Here is a 14,649-nt window from a genome sequence, read left to right as displayed (position 1 = left end):
TTATTTGTCTTGTATACCGCCCACTCCCGAAGGATTCCGGGCGGCTCACAATAGACAAGGGAAGGGGGAAGACTAGACAAAGACAACACTTTAAAAACAAAACCGCAACATTCACAATTTCCGCGGGGCTGGATGTTTCACAGGCCCCCCGGCTTTGCGGAAAGCCGGGAGGGTCATAAGGGTCCGGATCTCGACAGGGAGATCATTCCAGAGGGCTGTAGCTGCAACAGAGAAGGCTTTCCCCCGGGGGGTCGCCAGCCAACATTGGCTGGTGGATGGAATCCGGAGGAGACCTAACCTGTGGGATCTGATTGGTCTATGGGAGGTAATCGGCAGGAGGCGGTCTCTCAGGTACCCAGGTCCGATGCCATGTAGGGCTTTATAGGTAGCGACCAGCACCTTGAAGCGGATTCGGAGACTAATGGGTAGCCAGTGCAGCTCACGGAGGATAGGTGTAACATGGGTGTACCTGGGTGCACCCACAATCGCTCGCGCAGCTGTGTTCTGGACTAACTGAAGTCTTTGAACACTCTTCAAGGGCAGCCCCATGTAGAGCGCATTACAATAATCCAGTCTTGAGGTCACAAGGGCGTGAGTGACTGTCTGAAGGGCCTCCCGATCCAGGTAGGGTAGCAAATGGTGCACCAGGCGAACCTGGGCAAAGGTCCCCCTGGTCACAGCCGACAAATGGTGTTCTAAAGTCAGCTGGGGATCCAGGAGGACTCCCAAATTGCGAACCCTCTCTGAGGGGCGTATAATTTCATCCCCCAGCCTGAGAGATGGAATAGTTGGCCAATCTTTGGGAGGGAACATCAGAAGCCACTTGGTCTTGTCTGGATTGAGTGCCAACTTGTTTGCTCCCATCCAGACCCTAACAGCCTCCAGGCACTGGCACATCACTTCTACTGCTTCGCTGAGTTGGCACGGGGCAGACAGATACAACTGCGTATCATCTGCATATTGGTGGTACTTAACCCCGTGCCGGCGTATGATCTCACCCAGCGGCTTCATGTAGATGTTAAATAGGAGGGGGACAGAACTGAACCCTGCGGCACCCTGTAGTTGAGGGGCCTTGGGGTCGATCTCTGCCCTCCGACCAACACCAACTGCGACCTGTCCGAGAGGTAGGAGGAGAACCACCGAAGGACGGTGCCTCCCACTCCCACCTCTCGCAACCGTCGCAGAAGGATACCATGGTCGATGGTATCGAAGGCCGCTGAGAGGTCAAGGAGCACAAGGATAGAGGGGTGACCCCTATCCCTGGCCCACCAGAGATCATTGATCAGCGCGACCAAAGCAGTTTCCGTGCTGTAGCCAGGCCTGAAGCCCGACTGAAAGGAGTCTAGATAATCGGCTTCATCCAAGGACCGTCGGAGTTGAGAGACCACCACTTTCTCAACAACCTTCCCAACAAAGGGAAGGTTGGAGACTGGGCGATAGTTGCTCAAAATGGCTGTGTCCAGAGATGGTTTCTTCAGGAGGGGTCTCACCACTGCATCCTTTAGGAGGGGCGGGAAGTTTCCCTCCCAAAGAGAGGTGTTAACAATAGTCTGGATCCAGCCGCGTGTCACCTCCCTACTGGTCGAGACCAGCCAGGAGGGACATGGGTCCAGTATACAGGTGGAGGCATTCACCGCTCCCATGGCCTTGTCCACTTCCTCAGGAGAAGCACGTTGAAACTCAATCCATAAAGTATGCTCAAGACCTTCCCCCGGTACCTCGGCTGGTATCGTGCAATTGGAATCCAGCTCTGTCCGAATCCGAGCGACTTTATCCGTTAAATACTGAACAAATTCCTCAGCTCTTCCTTGTAAAGGGTCATCCGCATCCCTCCCTTTCAAGAGGGAGCGGGTTATTCTAAACAAGGCGGCTGGGCGCGATTCAGCGGATTCAATAAGGGCGGCAAAATGCGAACATTTCGCTGCCCGTATTGCAATGAGATAGGCTCTGATAAAGGCTCTCATCAGTGCTCGGTCTGACTCAGATTTACTGGCCCTCCAGCGGCGCTCTAGGTATCTCTTTTGGCGCTTCATCTCCCGGAGTTCCTCGGTAAACCAGGGAGCCCTCCTGGATCCGCTGCCTCAGAGAGGTCGCAAAGGCGCAATCCGGTTTAGAGCCCCCGCCGCCGCTATATTCCAAGCAGTGACCAAGGACTCCACTGGATTGTGGACGATAGTGTCAGGTATTTCTCCAAGCGCCATCAAGCTTGTGCCCAGCTGAATGAGTCGAACCCCGAATTACTTGGGCCAAGTCCATGGCTGTCATGGAAGCCATGAACTCCTGGGCCCCGTCAGAACGTTCGCCAAGTGTAGGCAGGTTGAAATCCCCCAGAACCATAAGCCTGGGGAACTCTACTGCCAACTCGGCTACTGACTCGAGGAGCGAGGGGAGGGCCATTGCAACGCTGTTGGGAGGTAGGTATGTTAGCAACAAACCCACTTGACCACCAAGGTCCAACTTCATCAACAGAGACTCACACCCGACAAGCTCTGGAGCAGGGATCCTACGAGGAACTAAAGACCTTCGGACGATGACAGCCACTCCCCCACCTCTTCTCTGGGGTCGCAGCTGATGAAGCACCTGAAAACACTCTGGGCACATTTCAGTGAGGGGGACTCCTCCCTCCGGGCCCAGCCAGGTTTCAGTAATACATGCCAGGTCTGCCCCCTCGTCTAAAATTAGGTCCCGGACAAGGGTAACTTTGTGAACCACAGACCTGGCATTTAGCAACAACAGCCTGAGACCAAGGCCCTGACAGTTCTCGCCACCTGGCCCTGGAGTGGAACTAACGGGGCCGGAAGGAGGGATCTCTGTGATGTAGCGAACCCTCCTTCCCCGGTAATGGCTAGCCCTGAAGTTCCCGTCGTACCTGCACCTCCCCATAGTGACCGTAATGCTCCGGCCCACCCCCGCTACCGTAGACCCTATAACCCCTCCCACAGCCTCCACACCATCCGGCAGGCGATTTTTATCACTCATTCTGGGACGGGAGGTAGGCCCGGGGGTCGACCTCTGTCCTCTAACCAACACCGACTGCGACCTGTCCGAGAGGTAGGAGGAGAACCACCTTAAGACGGTGCCTCCCACCTCCCGTAACAGTCGCAGAAGGATACCATGGTCGATGGTATCGAAGGCCGCTGAGAGGTCAAGGAGCACTAGGATAGAGGAATGTCCTCTATCCCTGGCCCGCCAGAGATCATCGATCAGCGCGACCAAAGCAGTTTCTGTGCCGTAACCAGGCCTGAAACCCAACTGAAAGGGATTCAGATAATTTGCTTCATCCAAGGTCCGCCGGAATTGAAAGGCCACCACCTTCTCAACAACCTTCCCTACGAACGGGAGGTTGGAGACTGGGCGATAGTTGTTTAAAATGGCTGGATCCAGGGATGGTTTCTTAAGGAGGGGTCTCACCACCGCATCCTTTAGCCGAACAATTTCATATATTTTTATGCACTAAGATCACATGTAAGAATTCTCCAGGAGGGAGTGTGTGGGGGGGAGGGGGGAGGGAGGGAGGGAGAATTTACTAGTTCCAAGGTTTTGAAAGTCTTTCTTTAGACAGGAAGCCTTTTTTGTGGGGGGAGCATTTTTGTGGCACAATATTTCACACCTAACAAATCACATTTCATAAAGCTTAGTGAGATAGAAGGCCTTGTACAGTTTGATTGATAGCCAGAGACAGATTTTCTCAAAGGGCCTGTGACAAAAGAAAGGCAAAACTATTTTCTTCTTTTTCCATTCACAACTAAGAAATCAATTTTACTACGGGAGGCCAACTACTAACCTGTCATTCTGATGACTTTTGGCTGGCAACCATCATTTTTATTTTCCATTAGTTTCCTGTAGCAGTCATGATTTTCAGTGGCTTTTGAAATAGAATTCCCAGCTAGAGGCATCCTTTAAAAACGGATTATAAAAATAAAATAGTGATTTTCTTCCAAAAGTTGCATGAAGAGATGAAATACAGGGAATCTTTGACATGTGACCATAATTGAGCTGAAAATTTCTGTTGATAATTTGTTAAGTGAATGTTGCCCCATTTTACAATATTTTGCCACAGTTGTTAAGTGAATCACAACCGTTGCTAAGTTAGCAACATGGTTGTTAAGTGAATCTGGTTTCTCCATTGGTTTGGCTTTTCAGAAGGTCTTAAAAAATGATCTTGGGACACTGCGACATCATTAATATGAATCAATTGCCAAGTGTATGAATTTTGATCACATGACCAAGCTGAACAGTTATAAGTGTCAAAAAAAATAATGTCACTTTTTTCAGTGACATAACTTCGAACAGACACTAAATGAACTGTTATAAGTCGAGGACTACCTGTATAAGAGCAGTTAACACAGCTGCACGCTCTTGCTAGGGAACAGGGGCAGGGCTCTGGGAGAGGAGGAAGAGCCAGGAAGGTCCAGCTTCCATGTGCTTCCAGTGAAAAGATATTCTGATTCAGCTGAAATCTTAATTCTGTGAAAGAATTGGGAGAAATTTGGATCTAGGCAGCAAATCAAGTTCTTTTACTATTTCAATAGGACTCTGACTCCTCTCAATCCATTATGATCATTCCCTGTGTTCTCATGAGCAAAACAAAATAATTACATACTTTCTTTTCTGGCTGAACTATGTCCAAGGAATTGGGTTTAGCACATTTCATGCACTCTGTGCTTCACATGCATTATCTAAATCGTATTAACAGCCTAGTAGTGTTACCCCATCTTGCAGGAGGAAACTGAGTTGTAGAATTAGTGTCTTATTAGGGGCTTCCTTGTGTGTATCCATTTTAAATGAAAATAGAACTTAAGATTTCCTGCTTCACAGGTAGCTTGCTTCTTTCCGAATAAAGTAATCGAAACGAAAGACATCACTTGCAAGAAATAAAAAACAACCCATATTTTAATGATTTAAAAATATGTATTTTAAGCAATCTCTATTGCATTGATAAGAGGTAAAGAGTCTATTAGAACAGGGTTCACCAACCTTTCAGATATCAGGAACCACTAAATTCATAATTTTAAATCCCTCGGACCACTAATATGAATATAAAAAGATAAATAGTATTTAGTGCAATATAAAAATGCAAATAATTTTTCTGTGGACCACCAAAATTGTCTACGGACCACCAATGTTCTATGGACCACTGGTTGGCAACCACTGCATTAGAAAATCTAGGAAGTGCTTTCACTGTGCTGCCGAAATCTAAACTACAAACAATCTCACCTGCAGGACTTCTGATAAAAGCACTTCTGCTATGGATGTATGGCTAAATGTTTTATTATTGGCCGATATGCTTTTCAGCAGCTTCAGCTTTCTATTAGTCTTCATCCCAAGTATTTTCTCTTTCTGTCTGCCTTCTTTAATTTCTTGTAGTTAGAGGGTTCGATAGGCTGGGCTGAATGTGAAAGTGGCTTCAGTTTAGATGGCTTTCATGGCTTTCGTATATAAGCTTCTGCAACATGTAGCTCCTTAGATGGAAAACACTTTCTTTGTGTGGATCGTTATTTTAGAGGCAGAATCCCCCGATAACAGAGATTTAAAAATAAAGCATCTGATGTGATTAAAGAAGATGGATTATTTTTGTCATAAAAGGCATATTATTACTCTTAATATGAGAATACAAAACAAAATTTGAAGAGGCTCAGGTCAATGATCATGAATTGTTAAGCCTAGTCTCACCTGTTTAGACGTTGGATGGGAAACCACAAGAGCTATGAGAAAAAAAATCAAAAGAAACCACTTTCATTTTGTTGCCAAAGAAAACTACATGGTCATATCAAGGTAATCTCCAGGAACTCAACTTGATACCATGGACGTACAGTATTCCTGTACTATTAAATAATAAATAAATCAACACATCTAAGCCTACAGATATTGTTGAATGCCAGTTTTTATGAGCAGCTAGCATGACCTCTAGTTAGGAAGTAAACTACTTGTGGCCACCTTGTGTCATCCTTTCAGAGATATTTCTTTACCTAAACAGAAGCAGAATGACCATGGATTGGCAAAAAAAATAGGAATGAGAGCTTCTGACTTCTCCTTTGACAATGCTTATGGGAAGCTGGGAAGAAGTATCAGAAATTACTCCTCCTCCTCCTTGGCTGACCTGAGGAACTGTCTTATATTTATAATAACTGTGTGTTATTATACAAAATAATGCATATACCCACATATACGAGCTATTTCTGCAATCTCTTAATTGTGGCAAATTCTACCCATTAAACTGAGATTGTTTACTGACAAAAGGTTTTACTGAGAAAATAATGAAAATGTTTTCCAATTTTCCAGTAGAGAAATGGAGATTGTATAAACTTTCCATCCCAAAACACTTATCCATGCTTCATTTAATCATAGCGTATTCAGCTATCTTAATGTTCTGAATTTTCATTAGATCCAACCATTTTCCTGCCCTCATTAGTACAATTCTGAATTGATTACTCGAAGAAGACTCGCTTCATCTCTCTCTTCATTTTTCTCTACGTACATATCCATATTATGTTTCAGAACATTAATAAAAGCTGGGTTCTCATTCTTTATATGTGCTAGGCAGTTGGTGCACTTAATTTGAACAAAAGCCATACTTTGAACTAGCCCAACACTAACATAAAATAATATTAGGCAACTTTGAACTTTGAAGGGCTCCAGTACATTCAAATGTCTTTGTGCCTATATAGTTTTTGCAGCCTCCACAATTGGTTTAATTACATTTATCCTTATTTTTAAATCTCAAGAGATTTGATTGCATATCTTCATCATACATAGTTTGGACTTGACCTTCAGTTTTTTTCTTCCTGTTCAAATTTTCCTTCCCCCTGGTTTCCCCCCCCCCCAGGAGGGGGAAAGAAGCTGTTATTTTTCTTCCATGTCTATCGTGTTTCAGTTCTGAATAATAATTCCACTTTTCTTGTTCTTTTACTTTTTTTCTTCTCCCAGGAGTATTTGCATTTGGTCTTTTTGCTACCAACATATTTGTAAATGCTGGCCAGGTAGTGACGGGCAACTTGGCACCCTATTTCTTGACTGTGTGTAAACCCAACTATACTGGGAGTGACTGCCGAGCGCATCACCAGTTTGTTAACAATGGGAATATCTGCACTGGCGACCAAGATGTGATTGAGAAGGCAAGAAGATCTTTTCCATCCAAACATGCTGCTTTAAGCATATATTCAGCCTTGTATGCTACAGTAAGTATATAAAGAGGTTCTATTTTTACCTGTTTTGTGTGCTTCACTTATCATTTCTGACTGCTTTAACGCCCTCTCATTTCTCTTAAGGCCTAAATGCGGAATCACAGAGATCTGCCATGCCAGTCTTGTTGGACTGCATCATATCACAATCATATAGGTAGTTCTCAACATACAACAATTCAACGGCACTGGAAAAAAGTGGCTTATGACCACTTTTTCACATTTACGACTGTTGCAGCATCCCATGCATCTTAAAAGAGCATTTAATTTGTTAGCAGCTGAATAACAACACTGTTCACTTGTTTATTTTCAGCTTATGATCTGATAGAGCACCCAGATCCCTTCCACATGTATTACTGTCAAACCAGGTCTTCTCCTTTATTTTTATTTTTTTAATCTCAGATAAAGAATTTTACACTTTTTTAACCTGCTCAAATCTATCCTATTTATTTTTGCCTAGGTTCACACCTGCCTAGAGGCCCATGTTTTGTAATCCTTTCTTTAACTTCTGAAGTGTTAGCCTCTCCTCATTACTAACTGGAAGCCCCTTATGGACTTTTTGAAGATGAAAAAAATAAGCTTATCACTTATGGTTTTGATTATTAGAGTGGATAAATAGTAATAATAATAATTTTGTAATAATTTTTACTCCTGTTTTTAAACCTTTCAATAATATATGAAAAAATAATAAATTGTTAGCTACACCTTCTAGTTACGTGTCATCTGAAAAATTACCTATTATCCTCTCAACTTGCCGATCTAGATTATTTATAAAAATGCTCAATGGGGCCCAGAATAGCAGGCTCTATGAAGCCTATGAATATGAAGTCATTTACTACTTAGAGTACTTTCTGAGGGCAATTTAAGATTTTTTAAAATTCAAAACGTTAAAATGCAAACTCCAATTTTTTTTTAAAAAAAATACAAAAACAAAACCAGACGACAACCCCCACACACAAAAAATTGTATGTGCATAAAGATAAAAAAAGCAAACATACAAACTGTCCACCTAGTTGAATGTCACACTCGCCCTGTCACGTGATGTTTCACATTGCTTTTTCTCTTTGGGGAGCTGGGGTGGGTGTGGCCTGCGTGTGACGCATCCGGCCTGCGGGGCACCAGTTTGACACCCCTGATCTTCTGTATATATAAAGAAGCAAAGTTAACAAGCAAAACAAACCATAGAGTTAAACTTCAAAGCCCTTTGTTAACTAACAGTTTATTATTGTATTTCAGTTGCAGAAAATCCACAATGGCTTCTAATCTACTATAAGCCACAACAGTAATCTCTAGTCTGCCCACGGATCAAATGTCCTTCATTGATTCTTAATTAAAAGGTTTTTCCTTAAATTTTTAACCAGGATCTTTCCCAACACTTAGTATAACTCTTTGTTATTTCAGCCATCTTCTGACAAAAATGCAGGGTTAAATTTGCACCACATGTCAGGATGGATGAAATCTTCCATTGTTGCTATCATGTGTTCCTTTGAAAATTTTGCTTTCTTGAGACGACCTTATCTATATCTTCTGCCTGTCTACACAAATCCCACAGTGATATCTCTTTTGTTTCTCTCTTCTTTTATTCTTACTCAACTGATCTCAGCAGGATTTCTGTGCTCTTATTTGTGAATTTCTGTACAGGCATCTGCTTTCTTTACATAGAAATACAATGATCCCTTCCTTCCTGTTGAGTCTGTTTCTTTTGTATAAGCTGTAATCTTCCAGGGCTATGTTCCAGTCATGTCCCCTCAAATGCATCAAATCCCCACCCCCAAATTAGGGTATTATATTTCCTCTGTTTGATTCCCATATTCTTTGCTTTGTTGTAGAAACAGCTAAGATTCAGTGGCATATTGCCTTCAAATATTGCATCTGGCTGTCACAGCAAAAAGCTTTTAATAAATCCATGCTGTACAAGTTTGATTCTTTGGGAAAACAAATATGTCCGAACTATTGGTCGTTGCTTCAGCTTGTGTCTTGTAGTGCTATAAATTTATTTGGCTGTTTAACAATTATTTGAGCTGTGTTGCTTAGTTTCCCTGGGCATTGTTCGTAATAATAAGAGCAACAATTTCATGACAAACTGAACTATAGTTTATAAGCTGTTAACTTACGCTTTTGGGCCCTGTGTAAGTTCCTCCCATGAGGTACCAGTTCTTCCTAATAGTTAAATTCATCTTGCTGCTCAATTGTGCAGAATTCATTTCTGTGTTTCTGGAGTTTAATTTGGTTCTTCGCCGAGCATTTCCGAGATCACAAACCTCACTGCCCTTCCTTCACCTTCATATATTGACTTCCCAATATTCTTATCTTCCTCCTTTTTGATCCATGTTGCAAAAATTTCAATAACTGCCGGGTGGCAGTAAATCAAGGTAGTAGCCATTGATTTACAACCATCCATTTATTGACTGTTACAATATTGTGGCAATTTTAAAAAGTGACTTACAACCCCAGTACTCAAATTTATAACTGCTGCTGCATCCCCACAATCCAATGATCAAAATTTGGGTACATGGCAAATGGGTTGTGTTTATAAAGGCTGCAGCACACCCGGGTAAGGTGATTGCCATTTGGGACTGTCCCAGCCAGCTTCCAACCAACAAAGTCAGTAGTATAGAATAACAGAGTTGGAAGGGACCTTGGAGGTCTTCTAGTCCAACCCCCTGCTCAGGCAGGAAACCCTGTACCATTTCAGACAAATGGCTGTCCAATCTCTTCTTAAAAACCTCCTGTATTGGAGCATTTACAACTTCTGGGGCAAGTTGTTCCACCGATTAATCGTTCTAACTATCAGGAAATTTCTCCTTAGTTCTAAGTTGCTTCTCTCCTTGATTAGTTTCTACCCATTGCTTCTTGTCCTGCTTTCAGGTGCTTTGGAGGATAGCGTGACAATGGAGGAAGCCAGATTAATTTAACAACCATGTGTAATTCATTTAACAACTGCCACGATTCGCTTAACCACTATGACAAAAAGTAAAATCGGGCATAACTTTCGCTAACAACTGCCTTGCTTAACAACAGAAATTCTGGTCCCAATCATGGTTATAAATTGAGATTACCTGTAAAAAGTTGATGATGTTTTGTATTTCTTTTCTGCTATCTAGTAGTCATCTGGATTGTTGCAGTTAGTTTGGTATTTAATCATCATCTACCCAACTTAATAATAATACCATATTTTTTGAACTATAAGATGCACTGGAGTATAAGATGCACCAAGATTTCAAAGAGGAAAACAAGAAAAAAAATAATTTTTGCCCTCCCCAGCCCCAGGACACCCAAGCCCTATGCGCATCCCATTTTTATGAAAAACAGGCATCTTTTTTTGCCTTCCCAACCTCCCATGCATCCTGTTTTTGCCCTCCCCAGCCCCACTCTGCAGGCCTCCCAAACCTTCTGCACACCCCTTTCTTTGCAAAAAAGCCCCATTTTTGGCAAAAATGGGACACGTGGGGCAGGGTTTTTTGAAAGGCCAAAATGGCCATATTTGGTATATAATATGCACCAACATTTCTTTTTTTGGGGGGAGTGTGTCTTATACTCCAAAAAGTGTGGTAATTTACATGATGAGGAAAGAGCAGTTGGCATGGCAGGAACAACAATGATGTGTGTGCAAACTGATGATTTTCATCAGTTGGGGAACATAAAACTGCTCCAGCAGAGTAGGAGAGTAAAACGTTCTTATCTCATTTTACATTCTGACTCCCCCGTGGAGTCATTTAATTTGCTTCTCAGAGGAAAGGCAGGAATGTTAAGGAACGGGAGAGGAGAGTGAGAAAAACCTAATATAAATTACCAGTATCCCTTTCTAACCCTTTTCAATCTCATTGCGATGAAAAGAGATTGCTTGGAAAGGCCCAGGGTTTTTTAAATATTTCAAACTGTTCGCAATAGAGAAAATATTGATACATAGCTCACCAAAACTGTGAACTATCTTTTACTCAGGGCTATATGCCATCCGTGATTCTATTTTGTGATTCCGTCTTTGTGTGTGTATTGCGAGTGTTTGTGAGTGTGAGAGAAAGAGAGAGAGACTGATTGCTGTGCTTACTCAGCCTTGAAATGTGGAGATGTATAATTAACGGAGGGGGGGAGGCTTTTGAGAAGTAATTACTGTTACTATCCCCTCCAGAGCAATGTACATGCCCAATAAAATCACTTTGCTCACAGAATTATCTGTCACCTAGCAGATGGTGAAAGTGTGTATTTATAAACTGCTAAATAGATGCACTACAACTGGTTCATTTTATGAAATCAGTATGAATTGTATTTTAAAATATATACCTAGTTTATATGTACCTTGGGTGTTCATCGATAAACAAAGCAAAGTAATGATTTTCATTATATTTCTTATTTTGAAGCAGCTCTGAATTCTACACAGTGGTAAACATAGAATAATAGAGTTGAAAGGGACATTGCAGGTTTACTAGTTTAACCTCAGATAAATGATTGTCCAATGTCTTCTTAAATGCCTGCAGTGATGGAGCACCTACAAGTTCTGAAAGAAAGCTGTTCCAGTAGTAAATAGTTCTATTAGAAAATTTCTCCTTAGTTCTAGGTTGCTTCTCTCTTTAGTTAGGCTCCGTCCATTGTTTTCCATCTTGCCTTTGGTGTTTTGGAAAATAGTTTGACCTCCCTCATCTTTGTAGGAGCCCCTCAAATATTGGAACACTGCTATCATGTCTCCCCTAGTCCTTCTTTTTATTAGACTGGACATACCCAATTCCTATAACCATTCTTCATATGTTTTGGCCTGCAGCCCCCTAAACCATAGTCTCAACATCCTTTTTATATTGGAGTGACCAAAAATTCCAAGTGTGGTCTTACCAAGGCTTTGTAAAGTGGTACTAGAACTTCATGTGATCTTCTATCCCTCTGTTAATGCAGCCCAGGATTGCATTAGCATTTTTGGGTGCTTGCCACGCACCACTGACTCATATTTAAGTGCTTGTCCACTTGGACTCCAAGATCCCTCTTACAGTTATTGGCATTAAGTCGAGCTTCACCTAGTATATACCTATACAGTTGTTTTTTCTTGCTTAAGTGTAAAACCTTAACTTTTATCTATCACATTTTTCAGAGTATAAGATGCACCTTTTTCCCTCAAAAAAGAGGTTGAAAATCTGGGTGTGCCTTATACACTGAATACAGCATTTTTTACCTCCAGAAACCCCACTCCTTCACCAAAATGGCCGTTCATAGCCTGTAGGAGGTTGTCAGAGTGCTCCTGGGGAGGGCAGAAATGAGTGAAAAACAGCCTGTTTTTTGCTCAACTTTGCCCCCGCCCCAGGAGTGTTCTACAGCAGTGGTCCCCAACCCCCGGTCCGTGGACCGGTGCCGGGCCGTGGAGTACCTGGCACCGGGCCGCGCAGCGGCCGGGGGCCATGATCGCTGCAGCGGCCAGGGGCCATGATCCCTGCTGCCTCTTCACCCACACGCGCAGCCTGAGATCAACCCCGGGACTCGAACCCGAGAGCCGCCTCTCCGGTCCAAACCCCACTCCCACCCCGGCCGCCCGCCCGGCCGCCTTGGTAGCCCGTGGAGACGGAGCGCGTTCGGTTCGCCGCTACCTGGGGGCGCCGTCCCCATGACGTCACCGCGGAGTCCTCGCCTCCTTCCCTGGCGAGGCTTTCTCCCCGCCAGCCAATCAGAGGCCAGTCCCCGGGCAAGCGGGGACAAGTTGCTGGCCGGTCGAAGCAGAAGCAGGAGATTGGAGGGGGGGAGAGAGCGAGAGAGCGAGTGCTGGGCGGGTGGCAGCGCGTTCCACAGCGGACTAGGCGCGCCGCGGGCTGCCAAATCCCCCCCACACACACACACACATACACACACTGCCTCTCTGGCAATTGGCTGCCCAGGAAGGGAGCGGGGAGCTTTCACAGATAGGAACGTGATGGGGTTTGTTTTCTTCCCCCACTCCTGAGCCCCCCCCTTTTTTTTTTTGCTTGCCTTCTGGGGTCTCCGCCGTGGAGCAGCCGAGGTCAGATGGGGAGGCGGGGAGAGAGAGAGAGAGAGAGAGAGATGGGCGGGTGGCAGCTGTCTGTGAAACATCTTCCCCTCCCCACCTCCTGGGCAGCCAATTGCCAGAGAGGCACGGTGGGGGTGGTGGGGGTGGTGGGGGTGGAAGGAAATAAAAAGAGAAGTTGCCCTTTCATTTTGCAATCTCTCTCTACGACCTTGTTTCATTCTCTTCCCTTTTGTTTCGTCCTCATTTCTCAATCTCAGCAACTTTAACACTTTTGGACTTCAACTCCCCAAATTGCCCAGCCATCTAGAATAGATAGATAGATGGTGGATAGGTGATTGATAGATAGAGAGGGATGGATGGATGGATGGATGGATAAATAGATAAATAGATAGATAGATGATAGATAGATAGAGGATATATACACATACACGCATACACACATACATACACAGAGAGAGAGAGAGACAGAGACAGACATGGATGGATAGATATCACAGAAGTGAGTACACCCCCTCACATTTTATCAATATTTAAGTATATCTTGCAGCAGTTTAGACATTAATGGCTGGGGGCCATGATCGCTGCAGCGAACAACGCCCCTCCACCCCTGCGCGCGCTCAGCGGGCCACGGTAAAATTATCAAAGGCTGACTGGTCCGCGGCGATAAAAAGGTTGGGGACCACTGTTCTACAGGCTATGCATCCCATTTGAAAAATTGCTTGTTTTTTTTGTGGGGGGGGGACCTTTCATGAGCACTCTACAAGCCTCCTAAAGGCTATTCATGCCCTTTTTTTGAAGAAAAAAAAAACGGGCCCGTTTTCGTGAAAAATGGGCCATTTTTGGGAGATCTACAGAGTGCAAAAACTTTTTTTTAATTTGCCTCTTCAAAATCTTGGTGCGTCTTATACTCTGAAAAATATGGTATGTTGAATTTCATTTTATTAGATAGGGCCTAATGTTCAAGTCTGTCCAGATCTTTTGGATTCTTGAGCTGGTCTTCTGGGCTGCTTTTATTATAAAAAATATAATGGTAAAGATGCAGAACAGATTTTCCTGTGCTGAATTTGTACAGATATTTTTGTCTCCTCAGTACTTTGTTTATACAGCACAGTTGATTCACCTTTTTGCTTATTTTTTTGAAGACATTTGAATAGAACTGTGATTCCATTCTGTGTGATGAATTTAGTGCAACTCAGTTTTCAGTCATTTACGCTAAGTCTCAGTGGCATTTCTGTGAGCTGGCACTTGGAAATCATGGTTTAGAGCAATGGACATTCAAACTTGGTAACTTTAAGATTTGTGGACTCAACTTGAAGTCCACAAGTCTTAAAGTTGACAAGTTTGGGGTCCCTGGTTTAGAGCTTACCATTTTATGGGAACCTACGCTACGTCGCTACGTCATAGAGATCCTTCCTTCCGGCCCTATGAGTCCCACTCCAAGGCCAGATGGCGTGAGTAATCAGGACCCTGGTCTCAGGCTGCTGTCACTAAATGCCAGGTCTGTAG

The 14,649-nt window shown here is 43.7% G+C and overlaps 1 protein-coding gene across 1 annotated transcript in view; it reads left to right on the top strand.

Annotated features, from left to right (window-relative positions):
* LOC116506165 (phospholipid phosphatase-related protein type 1) overlaps nt 1–14,649 on the top strand; it is an 87,540-nt gene that overhangs the window by 66,987 nt on the left and 5,904 nt on the right. The window contains exon 5 of the mRNA XM_032213817.1: nt 6,928–7,178. Coding sequence (XP_032069708.1) covers nt 6,928–7,178 — 251 coding nt within the window. The remainder of the gene's footprint in view (nt 1–6,927; nt 7,179–14,649) is intronic.

Source organism: Thamnophis elegans, chromosome 3, assembly GCF_009769535.1.
Source record: "Thamnophis elegans isolate rThaEle1 chromosome 3, rThaEle1.pri, whole genome shotgun sequence".
NCBI classification, from domain to species: domain Eukaryota; kingdom Metazoa; phylum Chordata; class Lepidosauria; order Squamata; family Colubridae; genus Thamnophis; species Thamnophis elegans.
This window is presented reverse-complemented; position numbering and strand designations above follow the sequence as displayed.